The sequence below is a fragment of the Falco biarmicus genome, chromosome 1 (genome assembly GCF_023638135.1).
Source record: "Falco biarmicus isolate bFalBia1 chromosome 1, bFalBia1.pri, whole genome shotgun sequence".
In the NCBI taxonomy this organism is placed as follows: Eukaryota; Metazoa; Chordata; class Aves; order Falconiformes; family Falconidae; genus Falco; species Falco biarmicus.
Genome location: NC_079288.1, coordinates 104,676,093 through 104,702,061, shown reverse-complemented (window position 1 = coordinate 104,702,061; position 25,969 = coordinate 104,676,093). Strand labels below are relative to the sequence as shown.

The 25,969-nt window shown below is 36.8% G+C and overlaps 1 protein-coding gene across 14 annotated transcripts in view; it reads left to right on the top strand.

Annotated features, from left to right (window-relative positions):
• CAMK2D (calcium/calmodulin dependent protein kinase II delta) overlaps nucleotides 1–25,969 on the top strand; it is a 209,009-nt gene that overhangs the window by 116,372 nt on the left and 66,668 nt on the right. For 8 of the 14 annotated variants that reach the window (XM_056356655.1, XM_056356644.1, XM_056356617.1 and 5 more), the window contains 6 exons: nucleotides 1,449–1,571; nucleotides 2,598–2,681; nucleotides 3,412–3,454; nucleotides 7,423–7,460; nucleotides 14,933–14,974; nucleotides 17,546–17,594. In XM_056356655.1, the coding sequence (XP_056212630.1) occupies nucleotides 1,449–1,571; nucleotides 2,598–2,681; nucleotides 3,412–3,454; nucleotides 7,423–7,460; nucleotides 14,933–14,974; nucleotides 17,546–17,594 (379 nt within the window). The remainder of the gene's footprint in view (nucleotides 1–1,448; nucleotides 1,572–2,597; nucleotides 2,682–3,411; nucleotides 3,455–7,422; nucleotides 7,461–14,932; nucleotides 14,975–17,545; nucleotides 17,595–25,969) is intronic. The other 6 variants (XM_056356636.1, XM_056356627.1, XM_056356683.1 and 3 more) reach the window with 3 other exon arrangements.

The window sequence follows — 25,969 nt, the reverse complement described above, 5'->3', positions numbered from 1 at the left end:
ACTCAATATAGTAAATATTGTTTTAGTAACATGAACCTTATTGGAACGGGAACATCCTATGCTAATTTAAGTCTGATTCCTGTATGGCTCCAAGTTTTCGTTGTCTGGTCCTTGTATAAATCATGCAAGCTTATGTAATCCTGACAAGCTTGTTCAGACCTCTCTAAGCTCCCAGGGACCTGTGTTTTTCCTTGTAGTTTATCACTTCAACCAGTCAGTTATTCTAAATTGTTTTTAAGAAGTCTTAAGCTTCCTAAACATACATCTTGATGCTGTTGTATTGACCACCTTTGGAAATAGAAGCTGCTATAGAGCATTTCAAAAGGAATAGTTTCATTAATTACGTGTATTCCAACAAAAAACATTACAGCTGTTGGTAAGTAAGAGCTGATGATTTGGTGACATCGTGAAGTTTGAAACATCATCTATTTATATTACATTAAACAGACAGAAGGCTGTTCGTCCTCAGCTTTAAGTAATTTGTCAATGATGAAGTGAAAAAGACACAACCTTGTAATTTTAAGCTCTTACTTGCTTCCAGTCCTGGGTGGTGGTGGCTGGAAAAAGGGAGCTGTTATGCTATGGCCTTTTACTGAAAGTAAACTTATGGTCTGTCAAGTCTTCTTCCTAGTGAACAAGTAATCATACAGTAAGAAATGGGGTGACAGTGGGGAATTACGATTTCAGCCCAGAGGGCAAGAACTGAGGTGCAGAGACTGAACTATGCACCTTGCATTGGACAGACATAATACATACTGGTGATGTACTGTGCCAAGGTAATATCAAATCCCTGTTGTCTAAGAATAAACATTTTTAATATTGGAAAACACAAAATCCTCCAGGTTAAGGTATGTTCACAAAAGCAGTTTAGGACATGGAATTTTTTAGTTTCATTTGCTTTTGAGCAGGTGCTTTGGGTTGCACTTATAAATACTTTACTGAGCATGGAGGTGTTAAATTCGTAACTGGTTAGATTTGTATACCATAACTATACAGTTAGCATTAAGGTTTACATTGAAAGAAAGCAAACAAGGAGTTTGAATAATAATGCTTAGAATTTTTGTCTTTATTAAAAAAGAAACTGGGACCATATTAAGTGCTGTATGACCACATGCCTCTCAGACAACTAGAATTTGTTATTTTGTCTGCCGTTGTTATTTTATACTATGAATTTTAGCTATGAATTTCAATTGGCATTATTGCAAATAGAGAAATACTGTCCATTCGAGCCAAATAAACAACAGGTCAAAACAGTATAGAAGAAAAACATTATTTATAAAACTGGCTATTTCAAACTTTTTTAATTGTGGTGAACTGCATTTTTCCCCTTAAAGCTGGTTGGATGTACTAGCCATCAATGTTACAGAAGTAGTACCACTAAGTATCCTTAAGTAAAATTGTGTAAAGATTATACAAGTTAATATACACAAAGGTATTTTTTTCTTAAGTTTCCCTCACCAGAGTGGGATACAGTGACTCCTGAAGCAAAAGACCTTATCAATAAAATGCTTACCATCAACCCAGCAAAACGTATCACAGCATCAGAAGCACTAAAGCATCCATGGATCTGTGTAAGTAATTTCTACAGATTTAACAGGATAGTTCAGCAGACAAATCAGCTTACAGTTTACTTCAGCACATAGTGAAGGTGTTCAGAGGATAATTTTTATCCTTAGTCATGCAGCTGTGTAACTAGGGGAGTGTAAAACTGTAATTATACAGATACAGTCAATAGTGTCACATATTGAGGTCTCAGCCTGGGATAAGATTTTTTTAAAGAAATGAACTCCCGTGCCTTGATTTTGTCATGCAGAAGTTCACTGCCAAAATTAGACCATTATTTTCGATTCTCAGAGAAAAAAAAAAAAGTACAAGGAAGTAACTTTTGAGCTAAGTAATGCTTTGCATCTTCATTTCCCTGTAACCATTATGATAAGCATGAAATGTAAAGGCGGGAAATTAAGGGACTTTTTAATAAAAAGTCAATTTGCAGTTAGCAGAGGCTACCTGGCTGTTACTGGATCCAGGACTACTTTCCAATTCTCAGTGCTTTCTATACTTTGACTTTGCAGGTAGTCTGGGCTGATACTTTGAAAGTCACAAGACATACAGCTGGTTCCCAGCTCTTTATTCATTCCAGTAGGCTGCATTATCTTGCCTTTAAAATTGTGATGCAGATGAAGTTGAGTTACAGGGAAAATGCAGATACTGCTGAATTTCCTCTGAAAATATTTCCTGCTGCTGTACCTCACCTAGTATCGCTAATGCTAAAGAAAAGTTTCCTTAAAACACATTTCCCAAAATCATAATTCAGAATGTTACTTTGATTACATTTATACAGCATAATCCACATTCTAAGATCTTGTGGGTTTCTTAGTCCCTGTTTCTTTCAAGAGGACTTCACACATGGAAAAGGCTGAGTAAAATGAGACCTTGGTTTTGTTGATTTGGAAATTTCCCAAATGTGTAGAAACCTGCACACAGCGATAGTCAGACGGTGTTGGACTATGTGGGTTGTAATATGTATATTGTAGAGTAAATAGAATGCTAGACGTCTGGCTGGGTGTGTTAAAATTATTATTTCCTTCTTCTTTTAGCAACGTTCTACTGTTGCTTCTATGATGCATAGACAAGAGACTGTAGACTGCTTGAAGAAATTCAATGCAAGAAGAAAACTAAAGGTAAGAACAAAAACTTCTGCAAAGATGAGTAGCTAATTTTGGAAAGATAAAAGAATATTGCCTTGTGGTCCATGTGTAGAAACAAATGGTCCCTAAGCAATTTTTTTTCTGGAATATTATACTTAAATTAACTATTTGATAGATGATTGGCTTTTGGCATGAGGATCTTAAAGTTTTCATGACAGTGGATAAAACATAGCATAATTTTTGTGGATTCAAAATAGTAACAATGATCTTCACTTATACACATTAAAAATATTTTGTTGAAGGAAAATGCTTAAGTTTATTATTTTACATCATCCTTTGTTTTCTCCTGACCAGACAGAAAAACTTTGCAGATGTGAGCTTTTCAAATTAGCACATCAGAAATAAACTCTTCTTCCCACCTAAAAAAATACCTAAGCACATTAGCAAAGTCTGTTTCATATTCAGATATGTATTTTGCTGATAATTACTGTGCCTGTGAGTGCTCATGGTTTGTGCATTACATACCCACGACTGGTAAATGTTTGAGATTATCAGGATTGCTGATAAGTGTGCAATGAAGAATAAATTACAATTCATGCACCCATGACATCACCTAGGATAGGTAATGCACAGTCCATTCTTTCAGGGTTAATTTAGTAATTGATGTAATTTACAAGTGTGTTTTCCTTTTTGTTGTGTCGTGTTCACATTCAGAATTTTACACAAGTGTGATGCTAATTTGAGAAAATGTATATGTACACAGGGGGCCATTTTGACAACTATGCTGGCTACCAGAAATTTCTCAGGTATGTTCATTGAACTCCAAAATAATACGGTCTTTATGTTCTGATGTCTGTGATGACTGAGATTAATTAGGATTCATTAGTACAGAAAGATCTTTGTTATTCAGGAGCATCTAAATGTGATGTATCTTTAATTGTTTCCTTTGCAAACAAGAGAATTTAAACTACTTGGGCCAAAAAGAATCTCTTGTAGATGCCAGTCTAATTTTTACTTTTTTTTTTTTTTAGTGCTGTCTGTCAAAAGACAGTGTTTTCCTGTCTGTTTTGGTGGAGGAAAATTGAAAACAAAGCATATAGCTCCACATGCATAAGTATCACCAAACAACATTTAAAAACTTACTTATTTGTAGATACCTAAAATATCATTCCAGGATTCTGCTGCATCCTGTGTTTAAAAAAAAATAATAAATGTTTATTCTTTATTACTTTGCTAAGCAGTAAGAAACACAGAATGAGTCCTTTTCATTCTCTTCTAATCCCTAGCTTGATATACAAGAGATGTTTCCTCTTTATGAAATAAAATTTTGCAGTGATATTCCTGGAGATTCAGACCTTTACACTAAACAAGTTTTAATAGCAAAAGCTAAAATAAGCTTGCTGTAGAGTTAGAATTGTCCTCAATAGTAGTATTGCCAAAATTTTGATGCTATGCGGAATTTGTTATTTTGCCATTTGAGATTTCGAGTGAATAGTGAAAAAGAATGTCAAATTTAAAAATCAGTAATTTTACATACCCTCCTACTCTGTGACGTAACTGTTGGAGTGTAGGATAAATTAACTTATGGACAAACACATAATAGTGCTTTGGGTATGTTTTTAATAATAATAACCACTGAATCATCCAAAATAAACATAGTACTTGAAGTATAATTTCATTCTTAGTTAATTTCCTATATTTAATACACACTTATAACACAGAAGGCTACATTTATGTAAATTACACTGGATCAGTGCTTAATGAATTGCCAGTATCTGCCAATTCATTTTAAAGGTGGGAATGCTGTAGGCTGCAAATTTTGTGAAAATGAGTGATTATTAAATATCAAATATATCATTTATCATCACCTTTCATAACCGTCACTCTCTATGTATATGTAAGAGTCAATTTCAACTTTCATGAACCAAAAAAAGCTGAAGTAATATTAAAAGAGTATTTCAGTATGAAAAGCAGACAGGGTTTTTGGCTTTGTTTCAGATTTTTTTTTCACCTGTCATCTCTGTTTTACACCACAATGACCCATATTTTTCCTTGATGACATTTTATTTTTTAAGTTGTTTATTCATTGTATTTCATTGCAAAGCATGCTTTTGAAGGTCATTTGTCCATAACAATGTGGTTATAAAAGTGTTTTATTTTCCTTTTTCTTTCTTCCTTTTATGTGGAATGTATATTTCTTGTGAGGTAAGACCCTCAGCACGTGAAAGGAACATCTTTTTCCTCTTCTAAATCAAAACTGCTGTTTGTCCTAAGTCACTTTAATTTCTACATGTTGTCACAACACCATTTCTTTTCAGTCTGCTTTCTGGCCTGTTAGTGCTGCCTTAGGTTTTATTTATAGCTATTGCTTGTAGTTGCAAGAAATCTTTCATTGTGGGCTTAATTTAGAACATGCTAATTGCTTCGCTACTGCAAATCCTTTAAATATTTGATTTGTATGCAGTATCTGTGCTTAAAGAAAGATGCATCAAAATATTATTAAAAATACATTCCAAGCCAAAAACCAACAAAGGCAGTTGAATATGGAATATGTCCTGTAACATGAAATACTGCATAATAATCCTTACTAGGCACATTTTGAAGGACATGCTGGCAATGCCATAAACACAGTATTTGTAATTGTTGCTTTTGGTGCCCTCATTTTACTGGCTTTCATTTAATTGTTTACATATAATATGTAATGTTTGTTAAGCATTAAAAGAGCTCAGGAATTTTGTGCACAGATTTAGCGAAAGGACCTAGGTAGTTATCAACAGCAGCTTATAAGAATTAATTTATGTTTTCCCATATTTTTGTAAAGGCTGATGGTATAAAGCAGGCTTCTAAGGCAATGAACTTCTGGGGTTTTTGGTCTTAGGTTTTAGAAATAGCCCCCCCATTTGCTTTCCCTAAACGAATTTCTGAAGTTAATGGAGCGCCCGCAATATTTGTAGTAGTGTAAAATCTAAAGCCATGTTGCATCAGGTCCTGTAAGCACACGTTGCAACAGGATGGATCCTATCTCAAAAATACATGTAAACCAGCTAATTTTCAATATTAATTTATGATGTTTCTGTAAATGAAAATATAATGCAGGCAAATTTATTTTTGTTCATGTTAGTTGTATATCATAAGCCTTGTGATAGTTTTAATGGCAGTGTTGACTGATGTCCATAATTAATAAACCACATTTAGAGGGCTGATACATTAATGACATTATAAGCATTAACCTGGCTTCTCTTTCCATTTTTTTTAATGTAAAAAACAGAATAATGGACATCAGTTATTTCCGTGCCATTTCCGAGGTGATCTTACATTTTCTGTACTCTGAACCACAGCTAAATGAGCACTTAATGCAGGTGCAGCCAGATAACAAGCCACAAGTACAAAAATTAACTTCAAGTTTAAACCACATGTTCAATAACTCCAGCATCCTCAGCGTGTTTGAGCAACTTTTGACTTGCAAGGTCCAACTGGTTTGGGTTTTTTTGTTTTAAAGAGGACGATGTCAGTAATGATGGGAGCTCTGTGTCAGCCCTGTCTCCTTTCGGTTATGCCAGTTTGTTAGCTGCGGCATTTCCCTTTCAGAAAGGCTTCCTACTCCTGAGCAAAACAGCATATACAGAACAGCACTTTCTTACAGCCTAAGCCATGGTACGCTTTCTGATAGGAAGATTGGGCCGTAAACAACAATAAAAAGAAAAAATGGCAGGCTTGTTTTGTAATTTATTATTATTATTTGAGTCTTTGACAGTGAGTCATGAATCATTTACACTTTAGTGAAGTATGTTTGAATGTGGTAGATCACCCAGCATGTATTTCTGCTGTAAACGTTTTCAGGTTCAGAGCTGCAGCATGCTTGTCTGCACATTAGCCCTCCAAATTTAGTAATTTGGAATGATTTGGCCCCATTCTTGGTGCCACATTTAAGTGGTGAAATTTAGAGCCTAACACGTGGATAATGTTATGGCAAGCAAAATTTTGCCCAACAGTCCCCGCCGCTTTGAAGGAATTTGATCAGTGTGAGACATGATTCAGAAAATAACAGCTTTTTCTTCTATAGAAGTTGAAGCAAAGCCTACCATTTAACTCCCAGGAAGCACTCCTCCAAAGCAACACACTGCTAGCAAATTGTTCTTCCTTTCTTATTTGCAACTTCCCTGACTTTTCACGCAGGGTGACTGATGCTGTTATGGTGGGAAATCCCCCCAAAAACATTGCTCAGAGATGCTTTTTTAAAACCCAGTTTACTTTTCGTTAGGTGGAATAGATAGTATTGTACCTCAGTATGCTCTTTAGATACCTTACTGATCTGATACTGGTTATTTTTATGTCACTGTCATATCAATAACAACATTAAGATACCAGTGGGCTCTGCAAACACCTGCTCAAAGTCTTGGCCATCAGAATAGTACTTTTTCATAGCTGTATAAAACTATCCTCATCAACAATTATAAACATACTGCAGTTGAAAAAGTAAACGTATCCAAAGCTGCTTCTTTAACACAACCTGCTTCCATTTCCTCTGTGCCACCCAAGGAGGTCTCTGCTTGTATAAGCAGAGTTCACCTACAGCTTTAATCAGTAGAAAAAGAGATGTATAATCTGAAGTGTTGTGGTTTCTTAAATATTTCGTTTTCTATACTCAGAGCAACAAAAAGGGGAAATAAAAGCTAAAGTGTATCTGCAGCTGGGAGGCAGTGGGGCTTTGCTGCCAGCTGGTTGACCTCAGTGGTAACCACCTGACACTGAAATTATTTGTCTCGTTTTACAGCAGCCAAGAGTTTACTGAAGAAGCCGGATGGAGTTAAGGTAGGTTAAACATGTGCCTTAAAATACATTTTATTAGTCACCACCTATCTCTAACTTCTGCCAGTTTTTGGATTTAATTATTGATATTTCTTTCCTTTATAGAATTTGTTAATAAGTGCTTCTTACAGTGTATGTGAAGTGATTGAAGTCAGTAGGTGAAGCTTAAAAGTGCAATAAAAGAGATATTTGGGAAACGAGGATTTTAATAAGGAAGATAGAAAACTACGGGAGAAAGTGTTTTTCTTGCTATTTTAATGAAGCAATGAATGTGGAATTAACGTCTCGGTGTTATTGATTAGCTTATAAATATAAATAATGGTTTGGTGGTGGGCATGTTAGTTTTTTAGGTATCAGTGTTTATCTGCAGCTCTATTGCCATCATGTTGCCCCTTGACTTTTCACTAGATTTCATAGAAGACTAAAAAGTTGTCTGGTAGGCTTGGCTCCACATAAGGTGTATTCTGCCAGATGTACTTGCTATATTTGGCAGAACTTGAGGGGTTTACTCTCTCAACAAATGAGCTCATCCTGACCTCATAGACCTTGCTAAGAAGGGAACATTTTGGCAGCTTTCATACACAATTTAGAGCTCCTGTTCTCATGTCAGCAGAACCTGCAGGAGGAGAGATGCTTCACAAATGAATGTTCTGGATACATACTTTGAAAAACAGCCAGAAAAAAAAAAAAACCAGCAATGAAAAATATTTTATTTATTTTCTTGAAGGGCTCCTGAAGACTAAAATAAGCGCCTCAAGCTTTCATTATATCATTCAAAAGATATTATTATGTGCTCTGTGTGTTTACTCAGAAGCGTGTCTTTGACCTGAATTTTAATTTTTTATTTAATCTTTTTACTTTTAACAAAACAGTGTACACTTGAATACCAAATATTTGTTCCTGTTCTCCCACATATGCGCACTCTTCCTATCAAAAAAATCATGAGATTGACTTAAAATGGAGTACACTAGGATTTCAATGCTTCTCACGGTCAAGTAGAGATACCCTAGCTATATGGAGAAGCACACATTCAGTACTGTCATTCCTGTGGAAATTGCTTTATGTGTTTCATTGTGGAATATATAAATTTTATGTACTATATCTGACCAGCTTTTCCTTTTTAAATATCATTCCTCCTACAGGTCTACGATGGTATTTCTTATATCTCAGTTTTGATTATAATATTGGAAACAATTGTTGCCAAAATTTTGCCTAAATTATATTTGTTGGGATTTGATACTTTGGTTTTCAGCACATTTGATGAGTCTGCTGTTTGTCTGCATGGTCATGTGGAGCAAAGGGAGTAAATTTACATCTGGGGTAGTCTATATTTTTCCACCCCTTTCTACAGCTTTAGCTGTCTTTTTCTTTTAATAATAATAATAATTTAAAAAAAAGCCAAAACAGAAATATACTGTACTCCATGCATTGATACTTCAAATCCAACCAGTCACATTTTCTTCTTTTCCTTTCTCTCTGACTGGTCAATTCAGAAAAGGAAGTCCAGTTCGAGTGTTCAGATGATGGTGAGGATCTTTATCGACAGACTTTTTTTCCTCCTGTGAAACATTCACACTTAGAAATCAAACAATTGCATTTAGTTTTGTTAACATACCGTGAAAAGCTGCAAGACTTTAAAGTACAATCTTGTGAATTTTAAGCCTGCAGTTGCTATCTGCCATCCACAGTGAACTGTTCTGCAGTTCTTTCAATCAAGTTTCTTAACCTGGGGACATACAAAAATGAAAAAGTAGATGTAACATGGGCCAATGCAGCTGTCCTTAGTAAATAAAAATAGTAACAAAATAGTAGTCTTATAACAGCCCTCTATTAATTTTTAAAACCTCCTTATTTTAAATACTAATAGTATTAATATCATAAAATGTAACACAAACCACGTTGCACAGTGAAATTTATTGCTTTAATGGAACTACTGTAGACCAAGATGCCATGCTAAATGCTCAGGAGTGAAAAAAACCAATTTCACAGCCTTTCCATACTACACTTTCCCAGCTAACTTCCTTCACAGCTCAGGGCTTTGGCACAAGATGTCCCAACTGACAGTCAGTCTCAATAACTTCTCTTCCTCCTCAGCCTGCTCTGCAGTCTCGCGTTCATTTGGCCTCTGTGATCCCGCACAGCAACTTACTCTATTCCTGTTTATTATGTTTTGGATTTGACTTTTGTGGTGTTTATGATGATCAGCTGTGATGTGCCAGCCAGCTTCTGTTGCTGCTGCTGTTAGAGAGAAGGCAAATATCCCTCCTCCACACCTTTCACTATGTACTCTCCTTGAAAAGCAAAAATTGCAGGTCAGGGCTGAGCAGACACGTAGTTATGTAGGCAAATAATCTGTTTTTTGGATGAACATAGAATTTCAGTGACAGAGTATCAGCGGTAGCAGTGTCCAAATGAGGGTTACCAGAAAGGTACTGTGGGGACATCTCTAGTATCCCAAAGACAAAGCGTGCTTCAACTTTTTGTTACAGAAGTACCATGTGAAAGATTTAAGTCCCACGATACAGGTTTTGTTTCTTAAAATATTTTTATAATATATTGAAAAAAGACTAGTAATAATTCTACAGTCATGCCCAGCTGTTGGGAGCATTTGTGCGTGTCTCTCCTGCACTACTGTCAGACCTAAGAGAGTGGCTTTTGACCAGCGATGCATGAGTATAAAAGTTGTCCTACTTTGCCACAAATAGCAGGTCACCACTTAAGCACAATTCAACTTTAGTATAACTGTTTCATATGAAAATATTTTACTCCTTTTGGAATCATTTTCCTTTGCTGTTAAAAATAGATGCAAAACACACCATGTGTGTTCCTGTATTAATAAAAGCACATGTATCTGTTCTGTGAGAGAGAAAGTATACAGGCTTGTTGCTGTTTTCTCTCTTTAAGTTTCAAAGGCTTTTACCAAGTTCTGTTTACACAGAAGAAATAGCTGTATTTTGAATCACATTCTCTCTTTCTGCCTTTACTAATGAATGTTGTATTCTCAATATCTTACTAAGAAATTTTGAATATATTTCCTGCAGTTTTCAGCAGTAGCTGTAATGGATATTGTTTATTTTTATAGGACTTTCACCAAGGGAGTATGGACCCAAGCCTGCTCTCCTTACTCAGGCAAAATTGGAATTGAAATTTGATTAACTTATTTTCATTGTGTATTCAACAGCAAGCATTCATTTGGCATAGCACTTTTTTTTTTTTCTTTTTGTATTACACTACTACTGAATAGAACTGTATGAAATCTGGTGAAATCTTCATTTCTTTACTCATGTTTTTGCTTTATGTCTCTCTGCCTTTTGTTAGGGCCTTCTTATTTGTAGTCTGTTGATGACTACACTGTCCTAAAAATATGAACTTGTAGTTATAACATGATGTGTAATTTTCTCTTGTTTTGTAAGATTTAGTATGCTGTCGAGCAACGTCGTATAGGTCCTCACTATTCCAAATGCTCCTGTAGAACTTTAATTTACTGAAGTGGTTGGGGCTTTTGTAGAGTTTTTCCTGAGTAAGGAGTTCAGGTTTTGCCCATCTCACAGTCCCATAAATACCAAAGCAAGTTAGTTGATATATAAAATACTTGCTAACACTTACATACATACATGTATGACTTTATGCACAAATGTATTTATTCTCTCCTTGTCTTGAGTTCAGGCACTGTTGCAACTTACGGCTTTAATTGTGCATAGGTAAATGAAAGTTACCAGACAGTAACAGGCCGAGTTGGAGCATAAACACAACACTTGGAAATCAATAATGACTCATATTTTCTCTTAATGACAATTTCTGTAGAAAGACCACTGTTAAAAGAATCGTTTTCTCACCCAGCTGCTGTAGAGCACTGTGAACTTTGATTTTAAATCAAAGAAAATTATTTTTATTCTGTGTGGGAGAATGGTTCCTATTAAATATTACTAAATAACATTTAGTGTCAGTATAGTGTCCCCTGACATCAGCCAACAAGATTATTTTATATTATTCAAAGCCAGTTAAATGCTGGTTAAGATAAGGAAATTTGCAGTCTGTAATTAATGCAAATCCTGTTGACATTTCCATAATCTAGACATTCCCTGAGTAAGATTCAGTTCAGCTGCAGGCTTAATTTCTGCAAGCAACATGTCAGCTGCCACACCTGTACCAAAGCAAAATAACCATCAAGAACTGCTCAAGTTCCGTGAGTTTCCCCAGTGGTTCTAACTCCTGAAGGCTCGAATTTAGCAAAGCCCTTGGCACAGACAAAACTTAAATCTTAGCCTGCATGCTGAGAAGCTGACCACTTCATCTGAGGCTACAGAGTCATCAGAAAGCTTAAATCACAAGTCAGATGTTTCATACAGAGCTCAGTTTGGTCCTCTGTTCTAGGAGTTCCTCTTTCTTTATGCCTTTTCATATACGTTACTTAGTATATTGCTACTTTCTATTTGGTTTAGAAAGGCTTTTCTTTTAGAAGAAAAACCACCAAATCTTGACCCCAAAATTGCTATAGTTTCTTTAAATGAAGAAGTTAATTATGGTTTTACAAAAACCATTAACAAAACAATTTTGGACTTTCTACCTTGGTTTCACACAGTTGTTACGAAGTACTGTGACTAGAAGGTTCAGTAGAACTTTTTGGGGTTTTTTTGATCAAAGTCTTTCCAGACAATATATATGTATACACTCAGTTCTGCATGCTGCTTTGGACTGCTCTTGTTAAAATTAGACATGACCAAAATGTACATAATACTTTTTCCTAATTATTGTTACAGAAAAAAATCACATTTTTCAAACTAGTTTTACTGTACTTTAATCTTGCTTCTTAGTGCATGTAACAAGTGGCTCGGTACATTATTTTTAGTATTTCTGTTCTTTTCATACCATGGTATTTATGAAAGCTGAATCTTAAAAATGGATTTAAAGAATCAGATATGTTTAAACTTATTGCTAAACAGTTTCATTTGAATTAAGAGTGTGTATAAGTAAATACCAAAAGTCTTGTAAAGGTGTAGTGCTGTGCTAAGCCTAAAAATCAACATGAAACCTACATGTAAAGTTAAGCAGATGTGTACTGATTTGTGGAGTAAAGCTACAGATACTATAGTGTGAAACCTTACACTTTCAGGTTATAGTACCGAAATCAAAAGGCTGACACACAGTTACTGCAGGATTCTTAAGAGTGCAAAAAATCACAGCTGCCTATTATTTTTGTCTAAAATAACACCAGAAAGGCTAAGGGGGCATCAGCCTCTTTCTAGCATCAGTTGCATTTATTCAGATCAGGAATCAGTTATATTTATTCAAATCTGCTCCCAGAAGCCAGTAGAACATATGTATAGATGTCTGGAGAGCTGTGAATAATCAAATATTATTTATGGTAGTGATAGGTAATCAGAAATAAAGAACAACTGGGTGCTGCTATTTAATGCAGTTGCACGTCAAGAAAACACAGTGACTATTTAGGTCTTTGTTCAAACCCATATTACTTCTTTACTCCTCTGATATGTGATTAGCAGCTACCTAAAGGCTCCCTGTTCTTTTAAGTGCCGCAGCTGAAGTCATCTCTGCCTTCGTATAGTGCATCTGAAAACCTGTAGCTAGCATGTTTGGAGAGTTGCAGCTAGCTACTGGATCTATTGCTAGCGTTCTTTCAAGTTCATAACTTCATCTTTCTGTGATTCTTTATTTCCATATCTATATCTATATATAGATATCTATATCTGTATATAGATGTTCTATACAGAGAGATATAGATACGGTGCCTACCGTGAGTTCTAAGGCCTGTCTGTTTCTATTTTCTGCATACCTACAGATAAACAACAAAACGAACGTGGTAACCAGCCCCAAGGAAAATATTCCTACCCCGGCGCTGGTATACCTGGAATCTTCCTTCTCATGCTATCTTGAAGTTTTTGACTGTTTAACTGTTTTCTGTTTGTTCTTCCTTCTTTTCTTTTCCTTTTTTTTTTTTTTTTCTTTTTCCTGCACTTACTCTGTTTGCTTTCTAAAACCAGGTTTTGGAAAAGCTTTTTGTTTGAATTATGCTTTTTTTTTTTTTTGTGAGGAAGTCCATTAGACCATGTTCATTGATAGAAAGTATTACATGGAAGCTGGATGCGGTAGAGTCATAGCATTTGTAACTGTAGTTGAATTTTTTGCATGCTGTGCCAGAAAGTGAGTAGAATGCGCTTTTATGTTGCTCTTAGCTCTTTGCCTGATGACTGTTTCCATCTTTTCAATGCTAACCTTTTGCGGGGGGGCGGGGGGGGGCGGGGGGGGGGGAGAAAAAGCAGCTCTGTTACTAAAAAGCAGCTCTATTACTTTCTCTGCTTTGTTTTAGTATAAGTATTGATATCAAGGAGAGCTAACAGGATTATTGCTAGGCTGCCATAAAATAGACCTTATTCAGATTTTCGTTTCATATTTCCTAAAACTCAGCAGGACTTTTAAGTCTTCACTGGGATCAAGAGGCTTTTAGTGCTGAACATTTTTGCTTGTTTCTCTTACATTTAAAGCTGCAGGTGATGTTACTCATTATTAAGCTCCATTTAGGAACATACTACCAATCGGAGCGCTGTTCATGAATGTTTCTATTGCAGTCTTGCTTTTATTAGTAGCTCCTAATCGTTAGGCATACATGTATCACAAGGCTCACAAATACAAATGCCAGCGCGTAAGTGCCCAGTTTGGTGAGGTATTGTTTCCTGTATGCCTGCATACATAGCCTTGAAAATGTAGGTAATTCGCACTCATCAGCAGAGATTTTTTCCTCTGGAGCACTGCAGCACACATGGCTAAGTAGTTTCTAAGGACCAGTTAACAGGTTTCGTGCGTGAGTGTATGGCAGTCTGTTCCCAGACATAGCCATGCACAATAGCCCATGCTGAAAGTATCTGCCATTTCAAAGATTATTTGATCTTTTTTTTTTAAGGGAAAAGGATTTGGGGAAATGACACTTGAAAATGATGCCAAGATTTCTCTTGCTTGCTTTGATGCTGCTCTGCCGGGGCAGCAATTGCCAGTAAACTGTGTCTTCCAAACATAGTAGCATTTAGAGGTAGTTAACTCGTCCTTAATCCTTATTGATTCTTCTGTATTTTTATTTGATTGCATAATACTAATACAAGCAAACATGCTTAAAGAAGAGAAGTGATTTCTGGCCACTTTGTCTGTCCTGGGCTGGACAGGAAAATGTGCCAAGCAAAGAGCCTCTGCAGGTCTCCAGAGTTTCAAAGCCCTGTATACATTGGTTCTGAATAAGGTCTCTGCATGCTGCTGCATTAGGTAAGATGGTCTTTTTTGCTGGCTTGCTGTTGAGGAAATCTGTATTAGAGGCATCCAGTTTCACCCTCTGGGTAACAGTTAACAGTTGTTTTAGCTCATCAGTGTTCAGCGTTTGTGAGCTGGCTCTTTTTGCACTCCCTCACACTAATGAGAATGTATTTACCAATTGGAACTCTTTTTCTTTTTATTTTGTTCTTGCTCAGGAGCCCCAAACTACAGTAATCCACAATCCTGATGGAAATAAGGTATTCAGAAAGAATCAGCTCCATCTTGCTTTTCCACACCACACATCCCATCCACTATTCCACAGCAAAATAGGGCCATTCCAGGAATTTATGAAGGAAAATCTCATTCCTGCATTTGTTACACCTGGTGTCTCTTGAGCCTCTTTTCATCTGTGTTCATCTGCTATGTGTGTCCTGCTGATTGCTGAGCTTCTGAAGCTCTTGGGGGAGTCGGTAGCGACTGGCAGAGTTCAGTACCCTGTGCAGCTAGGCTCGGGGAGCGTCATATCTCTCTCATTTCAGCCAAAAATGCTGCAGTCTGAGTAAAACCAAAGAATGCTGTTCTAAGAGTGCGGTGAGATTATACTGACAAGTTTTATGTGCAGTTGTCACCTTAGATAAAGATGTTATTTCCGTTTATCCCATCTGCTGTTTCTTAGCATGCTTACACACCATGTTGTGACGTGTCTTTTGCACAGGACTTTGGTTTTCTTCCATAACATCACTGAGCGGTTTAAAAAAAATAAAATTAACATTTCAATTGACAAAGAGGTCTTTTGATTTTTATATGTTTTCTTCACGCTCTTTTCTTTTTCTTGTGTATTGTGATGTTTGCGTTTGGCAGCTGATTCCTAAAACGTGTTTTGTTTTGGTTTTTTCATGCATGGACTTGAAAATGGCCAGGAAATATCATCATTTTCATATAACACATGTTCCTAGGTTTTCTGGAAAGAATTTACTCGTCAACAAAAATGTCACTATTTACAGTCTTGACTTAAAGAATTGACAGTTCATTTATCTAGTCTTAAGTCCTTGTGGTTATTTCATATGAGAAGGATTGAATCTGAGTGCAAAAATAACGCATGCAGACATTTCTTGAGCATGAAAGTGCTGATGGTGTGTATTGTGCTTGTATATCCCATTCCTTTGTGTACCTTGCATCTGTCAAACATAGAGCTTTTATTTTCGTGTTACTACTCTTTCAGCTCCCCAAGTCTAAACTCGTAGGCAACAGCCAGCCTGTGTTTGAACACTAGTCTAATTTTTATCACTGAAATCCACTAAAGACCAGGAAACCCAGATAAACTATTGGCATGACTACATCTACTTGACTTTATTGTGTAATCATAGCAGTTAAGATACTCGATGTCCCAAAAGGTCACAGCAAACAAGCAAGCAACTTAATGCGGAATGTTACTCCTAAATTTGAAAGACTGATCGTTGTATTATGGCAACTGGAGTGGATACTTCAGTATTACAGGCTACATCTGCCGTCTGAGCTTGTGCATGGTGTTTACAACTTGTGTTTGTGTGGGGTTTTTGTTTACTTATCAGTACTTTATCTAATATTTTAAGTGATAGAGCACGATATATCTGTGTGGAGTGAAATGTCTAACATCACAGCCAGTTCAGAGAAAGCATGGTGACTTGTTCAGTTTTGTGTATGTGTGTGAGTTAATTTCATGTAGTTTTATTTATGGATGCAAATACATTTTGTTTTTTTAAGGTCTGAGTAACACATTAGCTGTTTTGAACATTACTTCAGCTCAGCCTTGTGAGGACACAGTAAAAAAAGGGCACTGACAAATTTACCTTTTATTATTTAATGGTAAAATCCTTTTAAGAGTTAAGTACAGTACCAGTCCTATCTTCTGTCTCTCAAATAAAAATATCCCACAGTTAATCCTTTTTAGTATTGAGCTGTGAATTAAAAATAATTATATTGATTCTACTTTTCAAGAAAGTACACAATTGAAAAAAAAAAAAAGAGTCTAAAATCTTTCCAGCTTTCTAAAACTGTGTACCTGTTAGATTTGACAATGCCCGGTTGAATTTGTCTGTAATATTTCATGTTTCTGGTAATTCATGAAAGACCGAGATACATTATCCTTGCCTTTTTAACAGTGTGGTGGCTTAAGTATTATAAACTGTCTGATAGATGAGTCATTCCTCTACATGACTGGTAGCTTGAAGAATACTACTACAAAGATACCTTAGTTTGTCAAAGTTGCTATCATCTATTTATGAATTCTTCAGCTCCTTCAAAAATTGTTTTTATCACAAAACCAATATAAAACTTAAAATGACAGAATCTGATGTAATACCCTCACAGTCACTGGGAGGCTTTGTTTTAATATACATTGCATAAGTCATATGAGCAGAAAAAATTTTAAATTGTAGCACGCAGAAGTCTGCATATTTAGAAGTTGGAATGGAATGACTTATTTTGCACAGTTGGTTTAATCACTAAGCTTAAAATGGCAAGCTCTCCTACTTGGCTGAGGTAATTCATATAACATTTCAGATGGACTTTGTATGGTTGGATGTTAAAGAAGTTTCCTTTACATTCATGTGAAGTAAAAGCATTAGACAGCAGGAAATGTGTTTATGTTCCCTACTGTAGAGAATGGTAATGTTTGACATCAGTTTCAGGTGGAAATGTCTTAATCAGTGTGTGATCATTTGTTTGTGAATTACATCCCACCCTGCTTCAAGGCTTTGCATGATATCTGTAACTAACTGTAATTTTCAAAGGCACTCGAATAAGGCTTGGCCTATTTATACATTCTGCTTGTATTTACTTCTCAACAGGAATCGACAGAGAGTTCCAATACAACCATTGAAGATGAGGATGTGAAAGGTAGGAGTTTAAGCTTGAAACATTTGGAGAAGCAATAACAGGAGTTATGTCAGTGTATTTCATTAGGTCGTTAAACACCAAAACTCCTAATAAAGCTTAAGAGAGAATACTATTTTAAAGAAACTACTTTTATGCTCTTCTGTGTTACTTCTGACATGTTTCAGACTTACCTTTGACTTTTCATTTCCCAAAACACCACTTGCCATGTTGTTTTGGAATGAAGAACATATAAAGTTACTGCTTAGTAACTAAGATACTAGTTCCAGTAATAATAGTAGTAGATTAAATATGTGTAAGGCAGTGCTTTGTAACTCTTAGTTTATGTACTTTTAGCATGCATTTGTGTTTTGGGTTTGCTTTTTTCTATTTTATTTTTTGCTATCACCATTTTAATATTTATTCTGTTCAGATGCCAGTGTTTTTTCATCTTTCTCTTTTGTTCTGTCCGTACACTTTTTTTAGTCATCTTTTATTCTTTAAAAAACTAAAATATTTTTTTATTAAATTACTTCTGTAATTTCACAGCTAATTGTTTTTGTTTCCATTTTTTCAGCTCTAAATATTATACTGCAGCGTTGCTCATACAACAAAGAGTTAAAGAAAACTAGGATTGTGTATTGCTGGTTCACAGAAAAGATTGTTTTTCAGCCTCAAAAAACAATGTTAAATGTACGGTGAATATTTGTGAAACGCAAACCAGACATGATAGTAAAGATAAAATGGGGAGAATGGAAAAGAGAATTCTTAGTGAACCATTGTAATACAGGGTTTGCTTTATGCTGGAAGTAATACAATGCCTAAATACTGTTAAAAGTGTGTATGAGCAAAGTTGTACCTGAAAACACAGACTTGAATCTGCTAAAGGTTCACTGGCCTCTGAAGAGCATGGGAGCATTTTAGAATTTAGAGAGATTCAAACATAAAGTAGTTAGAATTGTATCAAAAATATCTAGTGCTTAGTCTGTGACTGGTAGAAGAGCTGCTATACGTTTGATAAAAATAACAGCATTGCCAGGGTAATGAATTGATAGTGTAAACATGAAAGCACAGTCTGCTGGTAGTGGCTGTCCGAGGAGCACAGTGTTGAAAATGCAGGTTTTATATTATGCTGCATATGAGATTCATCGGGCATTTACGTCACGGCAGCTTAGCTGAGGCTTGCACAGGAGAGCAGAGCAAGGCTGCGGCAGAGCCCAGCGCCTTGCTTCTGCTGCTGCTGTTTGCACTGCTCTTGGAAAGGCTGAGGAGCTCAGCTGGTGTATGGGCTAGTATCTGCCGTCTGCTGTGCTGCAGTCATTTTCTCCACTTTTGCATAGCTGGTGTTCCCTCAGCGAAGAGAGAATTTTCTCTGCGCTGCTAGTAGCAATGCAGCTGTCAGTTGTGACTACTGTATGAGCTGCAGGTAGCTCTAATTAAGCCGCTGATGTTGGTGCTTTGTTCTTAAAGTTTCAGTGAATCATTTGACCTCCACTTGAATAAAGTCTTGGGTGCGTTAACAGCCAGTACCTACTCACTTTAAATAAGAACCTAGTCATAGCAATTTGAGTTAATGCAAAGTAATGGCTTGGAGAACAATTACAGGTAGCTGCAGCTGATGCAGAGGAAAATACAGTGTAATTCACCTTTATTCATAACACTTTGTAATTCTTCCTTGAAAGGACTATGTGTAGTTCAGCAACTAACCTCATTAAATGAGTAGCTGATTTACATGGCCTCTGCGTGATGATATAATGCAATGTTATAAGAGTAGAAGTTTTATAGTGTTCTGTCTGAAGCTTAGCGCACAGAATTACATCTCAGGATTACAACTGTAAGAAAAACAACAATGAAAATGTTTTTACCTAATTCTTTTCTATGATTCTGTAGTGTCACAGTTAAGGGCATTTGAATGGCCATGGTTCATTTTATTCTCAAAACAGAAAAGAGGATCTTGCAGTAATCACAGGTCTGAGAGACAAGATACTGGCTGTGCCTCCTCTTTGCTGTAGCTCAGTGACAGATGTGAAATGTTTAGCAGGTGATGTTTTCTGTTATTTGTAGGTTCCTGACCCATAGCTACATGCTAGTGATGCAAAGGGCATAAAGGGAGTAAGCCAGCAAGGTGAGCTGAGACTGTGCACTCTGTATTTTCTGGAGACTGCAGAAGGAGGAGCTGAAAGATGTTACCTGTGCCTGCAGAAGAGGAGGCACAGTAGCAGTGGCATATTGCTCTTCACCTGCTTTTCTGGGAAGGTGGGGTGACCGAGAAGGGCAGTTTGAACTGCTAAATCTGGGGTGATCACGATAACCTTGTACACTGATGCAGCTGTTTCAGCATCAGGTTCATGGCCTAACACGTGGTGGTACCACTACCCTGTTCACCAGACACTGGGTGAACATTTTATTCCAATGTATAGGGATTTCATTTTCTGTTTATTCAAAAAAAGAAATATATCTCTCTGTTATTAATTGTTTGCAGGCTTGCTTGTTTTTCCCTTTTTAGTATTCCTCTCACACTTTTAGTCTTTCCACCTTTTCAGAAGGCGGCTGCTTTTCAGATTGTTTTTATAAATTAAAGTTAACAGTAGCCCTAGGGTCCAATTTCTAGAATGATTCAGTCAGGCAGTCCTGCATCCCCGACAGCTATTATAAGCTCAAGCTTCATGCTTTAGCAAGGCACTTAGGAAAGATATTTTCCCCCTCCACCAAGCTTGACTTCTGGATGTAGATTTTCTAGGACAACTCTGAGAAAGCTGTTCTCCTGTCAGGAACAGCTACTAGCTGCAGCTGGAGATAAGATATTGATAGGGACGAGTGGATTTCGGAGGTAGCAGAGAGAACTCTCTTAGATTACTGACTGGCTGGGTCCTTATGTTTATGCTCCAGATGATGCTTGTCACCAGATTTGAGATCTAGAAAGAATGTTTCCCAAGGACCTTAAAAATCTTTTTGCTTTTCTTTGCAGCATGGAGTACAATGTGGGAAAAGGCACTCTCCTTCCTGCGAAGGGAAATGGGGATGCCACTCTGTAACTGAGAAGTAGTATTTGCATACGATTTATAGTATTGCAGTATGACCCATGCCTCACAGAGAATGACTCTTCTTTGCAAAGGCGTGCAATCTATGCATTTTATTCCTCCTATTATTCTAATACCGTGCGTAGACTGCACAAACAAGTACAGGTTCCTTCATTTGTACAGACTAGCACCCCAAACATATTTAAAATACTCAGCTCTCCAGCAAGTAGTTTTCTTGGTTTTTATTGATTTGAATCTTTACAGTTGTGTGGATCACATGAGTCTGTGTGGGATATAGTATCTCCAGCACAGTTGTGTTTCTGTGTACCTTGTGGGAGTGTGTGTGCATATGCATGTCTGTACAGAGTATTACAAATATTACCATTCATTCAGAAAGGTAGAACCGCCCCCCCCCCCCCCAAAAAAAAAAAAAAAAAAAAAAAGGTGCCTTAAATAAGCTGTAACAAATTTGTCTTTGGGAACAGATTCTTAACCTCACACCTGTCAGGGAATGCATACAGTATTCTCACGTCAGGCTCTTGCCCTATTTTCGCTTTTGAATGCAGGTATTTTAATTTCAAGACACTAAAATCAGGCTTACTTTTCATTTGTTATTTATTGAAAAATTGTCTTGCTTACGTATGCATTTACATCTTTTAGGATTGGAACATATTTCTTCTACTACAAGCAATGCTTGGCAAATAATAGTAATTTAAGGAAGAAGCTGATTCTAGAACTTGAGTCTGAAATCACTTGAAGCTGTAGTTCAGGGTCCTTGCTAACATGATTTTCTGACATTAACCATTGAACATGGGCTTACCTGCATGACAGTGATCCCTCCTAAATATAAGGACAGGAGTGGACAGAAAGAAGATACTGGAAAAATGGACCGTAGGCAATGCTGCCTTCTGGGATTGCTTGTGGGATTTCACCTTCCTGTAGTAATGAGACTGGAACTCTTTGGCAGCGTCTCTTTTATACGAGATTGATATGGGTTTTTTTCAGTAATGCTGAATACCATTGTTATTTTTGCCAGCAACACACGCAGACTTTTATAAAGCTGAGTTGTTAGGTTTATCGTGGTCAGGAAATGTAGATTTCTCATGGGGGTTTTTTTGCCTCTGGAAATAAGCTAATGAAAGAGCTAGTAAGAATGATGATTCTTGTCAGGGAAAAATTGCTGAGGTGTAGGAGATACAGATTAGGTAAAGTCTGGCTAATCTGTGCTACTTAATGTATCTGTAAGGTACAGCGCTTCAAAACATTAACCATTCAAGGGGCATGTATTTTCATATATTTTGCTAATTTATTTCATTTTATACCTGTTGGTTTTATTTTCTTTAACAGTAGAAAGAAACCAATTTAAACTAATCCCTTAGGTACATACTTTCCTGAAGAAAAACCTTCAAATTTCTAAGGACATTTTTTAAAAGCTCTTTCAAAGCCCTGTATATCTCAGTACTGGATAGAGGGATAAATCTGCGCTGGCATCTGAACAGAGTCATTTATGGCTATGACCTTTACAACTGTTCTTTGGCACCCACACTGCCTCCCAAAAGTACATCATTAACATTTTTTGTGTGCTCAAAGATTTTGTAAAGATTTTTGTTGCTTCTAATTAAATTATCATTATTTTTCCTTTGGCCTTCTCTTTTTTTTCTTTCACATCTACTTGACCCTCATACAGCTCTCACAAAGGAGGGTGACATGGAGAGGTTATGTTCCACCCACCACTTCTCTTCCATTGCTTCTTCATCTCACTGGTCACCACCCTTGCCGTGCCCCAGCGGCCGCTCCTGCTGCCCGTGCCTGCTGAGGATTCTGATCACACTCTACCTCTTCATCTTTGTTTGTTCATATGTTGTGTTTCTTTCCATCAATTCAGCGGGCAAGTCCATGAAAAATGCAAACTCGGAGAGTCATTCGCTTGAGTCTGAGCTCTCCCACTCCACTCCTTCCTCTGTGCTGTGTAAGTTGAGAGTCTCATCAGTTCAGATGATCTCTTTTGTCCCTCCTTCTCTTTCCTCCCTATCTTCTGACAGTAGCACAATAAAGGTCAGTGCTGTGATCTGCCTGATCTAGGAAAGACCTTTCCTTAAGGTTTATGAAATTATGGAGTATGGTTTTTTAGATACATGTTTTTTGGCCACGTTTTATTAATTGTAAAAGTATTATCATCAGCTCTAAGTATAAGTAGGTCTGTATTTCAGAAAGTTGAGTCTTGCAGAGGTAATCTTTGCAGTATTTTTCAACTTAGAGATAGGTTACACTCTCACCTTTGGCTTGAATCCTGGATAGGGTCTCCAGATTAATTACCTGTTACATTTCTGTATGTCATCAAGTTACTTTCTTTAGCATCACCATTGATAAACCAGCTTTAAAGCTGCTGTGACAGCTGTTAGCTTGCAGCATTGATCCATGACAACTGAAAAGCTTCATGCTTTGCTTAGGAGGAGATCTGTGATGATTAGTGACCAGTTAACTGTAAAGGAAATCTTTAGGGTGAGGAGGCAATGTTCAAGTAGTTTAAATGAGAGGGAAGAAAGGCATTGTGTTAGTAGCTTGTGTACCGGTAGAACATCAAAGGCCGGGCTAGATGCATTTCTTGCGTATAAATTAACTAAGAAATTATTTAGAAATTCTTTATTGTGGAGGGACATAAGCTGAAGTGGGAAATGACTTCCCAGGGAATGTAGGTTCTGCTTACTGGATTCTGATCCTGTATCCTGTGCCTGTTAAGGTAGTTGCACTGGTACTGAGAATAGGCATTTACACTGGTGAAGGGTGAGATCCAGGTGAGCCCCTGGAGACACGGGCTGTGTGTAATTGGCCTGAACCTTCTTTCAGATTTGAGTGGAATGTTTGGTAGGTGCAACTGATGCAGGGGAGAGGAGAATGAGTCCCCGAGATGGTAGGCTGTCTCCAGTCACAACTGTTGGCAGGTAATGTTGAAAGAGTACCTCCGTTCCAAGGGAAGAGCAGGATAGTGTATATCAAAATACAGACAACTTTATATCAAATTAGAACTACAAGAACTTACAGCACAAATTGCACAGAACCGTAAAAAGAGAGGAATTAATAGGAAAGTCATGGACCTGTATAACATTCAAAGCTAAGACATCAGTTACACATACCATAAGGCTTTTACTCCATCCACAGTATACATCCCAGAGTGCCCATTACATACACAACATTTTCAGATTTGAATGCTAGCAGCCTCACATTCCTGCTTCATCGCATAGTTAATAGTGCTAAGACCACATGTTTAAATGTAGATGTTGATTACTAATTTTGTTACCAAATATAGGAACAGAGGCACCACTAGTAATGTCACTATACTTGAAAAAAGTAGATTGTTTTAGTTTACTTGAAGAGTGTTGTGCAGAAATGGCATAGTATGTGTATACAGTGACATTTTAAGAAAGTGAACAATCTCTTATTTATTCTGTTCTTTCTGTGGCTTCAGAAATGAGCTCACTTCATTGCCCCTTTGTTCGACAAAATAAACTTCTCAAAAATCGTATTTAGAAATGCTGCTAGAATTCAGTTTAAGGAATGCAACAAAGATCAAATTAAACAGCCATCTGCTGAGAGGCAGGAAAAATATTAGGTGAAATTATTCTGGTAAAGCTGCTTGGTGGAGATATGATGGTACTGCTACATCTGGTAGTTAGCTTACCAGCTCGCTTCTGTGTAAGTGATTTACAGAGAAGAAATTTAGAATTTGCCAAAACACTAGTAGGCAAAACAGAAGATGTTAACCCAGTATCTGAAGATGCACCAGTCTGGCTTGTGTTTTTGTATTCTGATGCTTCAAAATAACTTCATCCCAATAATGGGAATATTTAATTTCATTCAATGTTTAATGACCAAAGAAACTGTAAAGTCCCCATAACCTCACCTGTCCTCAGCTTAGTTTTAAAAAATGTGCAATTCCAGTATAATATGATTTTAGAAATATCCATGATATCCATGATACACTGTTTTTTCCGTAGCTGTACATTTAATAGGAATCAACAGTCCTGTGGGCTGAGAAAATTCAGAAAGCCAAAAGTGGTTATTGTCTACCAAGAACAGGATTAATTCAAGTTCAAGTAAGAAGAAAAGCGCTGAGAGGAGACATTAGGAACATGATAGGCTATTAGGGAAAAAACTGCTGGTGTGGCTAACAGCAGATGTGCTTCTGCTAATACCATTTTGAAGTGGAATTTTGTTGGACTATCTCTAATGATCTGTTCCAGAATACTGATACACATTACAGAGGTCTCTGTTATATCACTATAAGGGGGCTATTGGAGTGGTGAGCATGTGGCAGACTTAGATTCACCAGAAAAAAGATAACTGCTGCAAACAGCTATAGTAGTGAATAATTTTCACTAGCAGTGAAAATTCATATTGCTGAGACTTTTTTGGTAAACTACATGGGGGTTACTGGGCTTGCTGGAGACAATGATATAGGCTCAGGTGCTTTCGATTTTTAAATTACATCACAGGAGAATTCACGTCAGTGTTTTCAAAGAGCAAATTTGAAGATTTAGAAGAAAAAAATTACACAGCGAAGTCAGATTACCAAGTTTATTATGGGAGCTGGTGGTCAGAGGCACATGCAGTTTCTTCATCTCAAAAGCATCTGGGAAATGGGAAGGGCTCCAGAGATGAGTTGGATGAACACCCATACCTGACAGCTATTTTGTGACAGCACAGTGGTAAGAAGGTGGGAACCAAAATAATCTGCAGTGTTAGCTCTGTGTAGTATGAAACTGAATTCACCCTCTGTTTGTTGTTAAGTAGCAATTATTATAATTGTTGGTATATGGTATAATTATTAACAAGAAAAATACTGATTTCTTAGGTGGTAAACTTGATAGGTTTTAATCTGCTGTCACAAACACAGGGGAAAGGTGATGTATGTGTAGTATGTTGAGAAAAGACAAGTAAGTTGAGGAAGGATTATCATATAAAGTGAGTCCTGGAGAATAAAACATCTTCATTCAAGCCCTAGGTCCTTAAATTATTGAGGAATATATTTTTAAAGGCAGCGCAGTTTTCCTATGAGTAAGACAGGCAAATGCCACATTTCTTAGAATTATTCTTCGGGGTCATTATTATTATTAACTCAATACATCTCATTTCTTTTTAATGCTTATTTAAAAGGAAAGAGACATAGAATTGAGGATTATTATTGATTTTCCATTGTAAAACACTAGTGGACAACAAGATTTCTCTGAATAGGTAGAGTGATTAGGTAAGAGCACAGTTTAAATAAAAATGCGCACAGCAGCTAAGCTTGTTAATGTCTCACTTACCAAGACTTCAAACATCATTTCTTGAGACAGCAGCCAGATTCCATGATTAATGTAACACGTTGAGAAAAAGTGC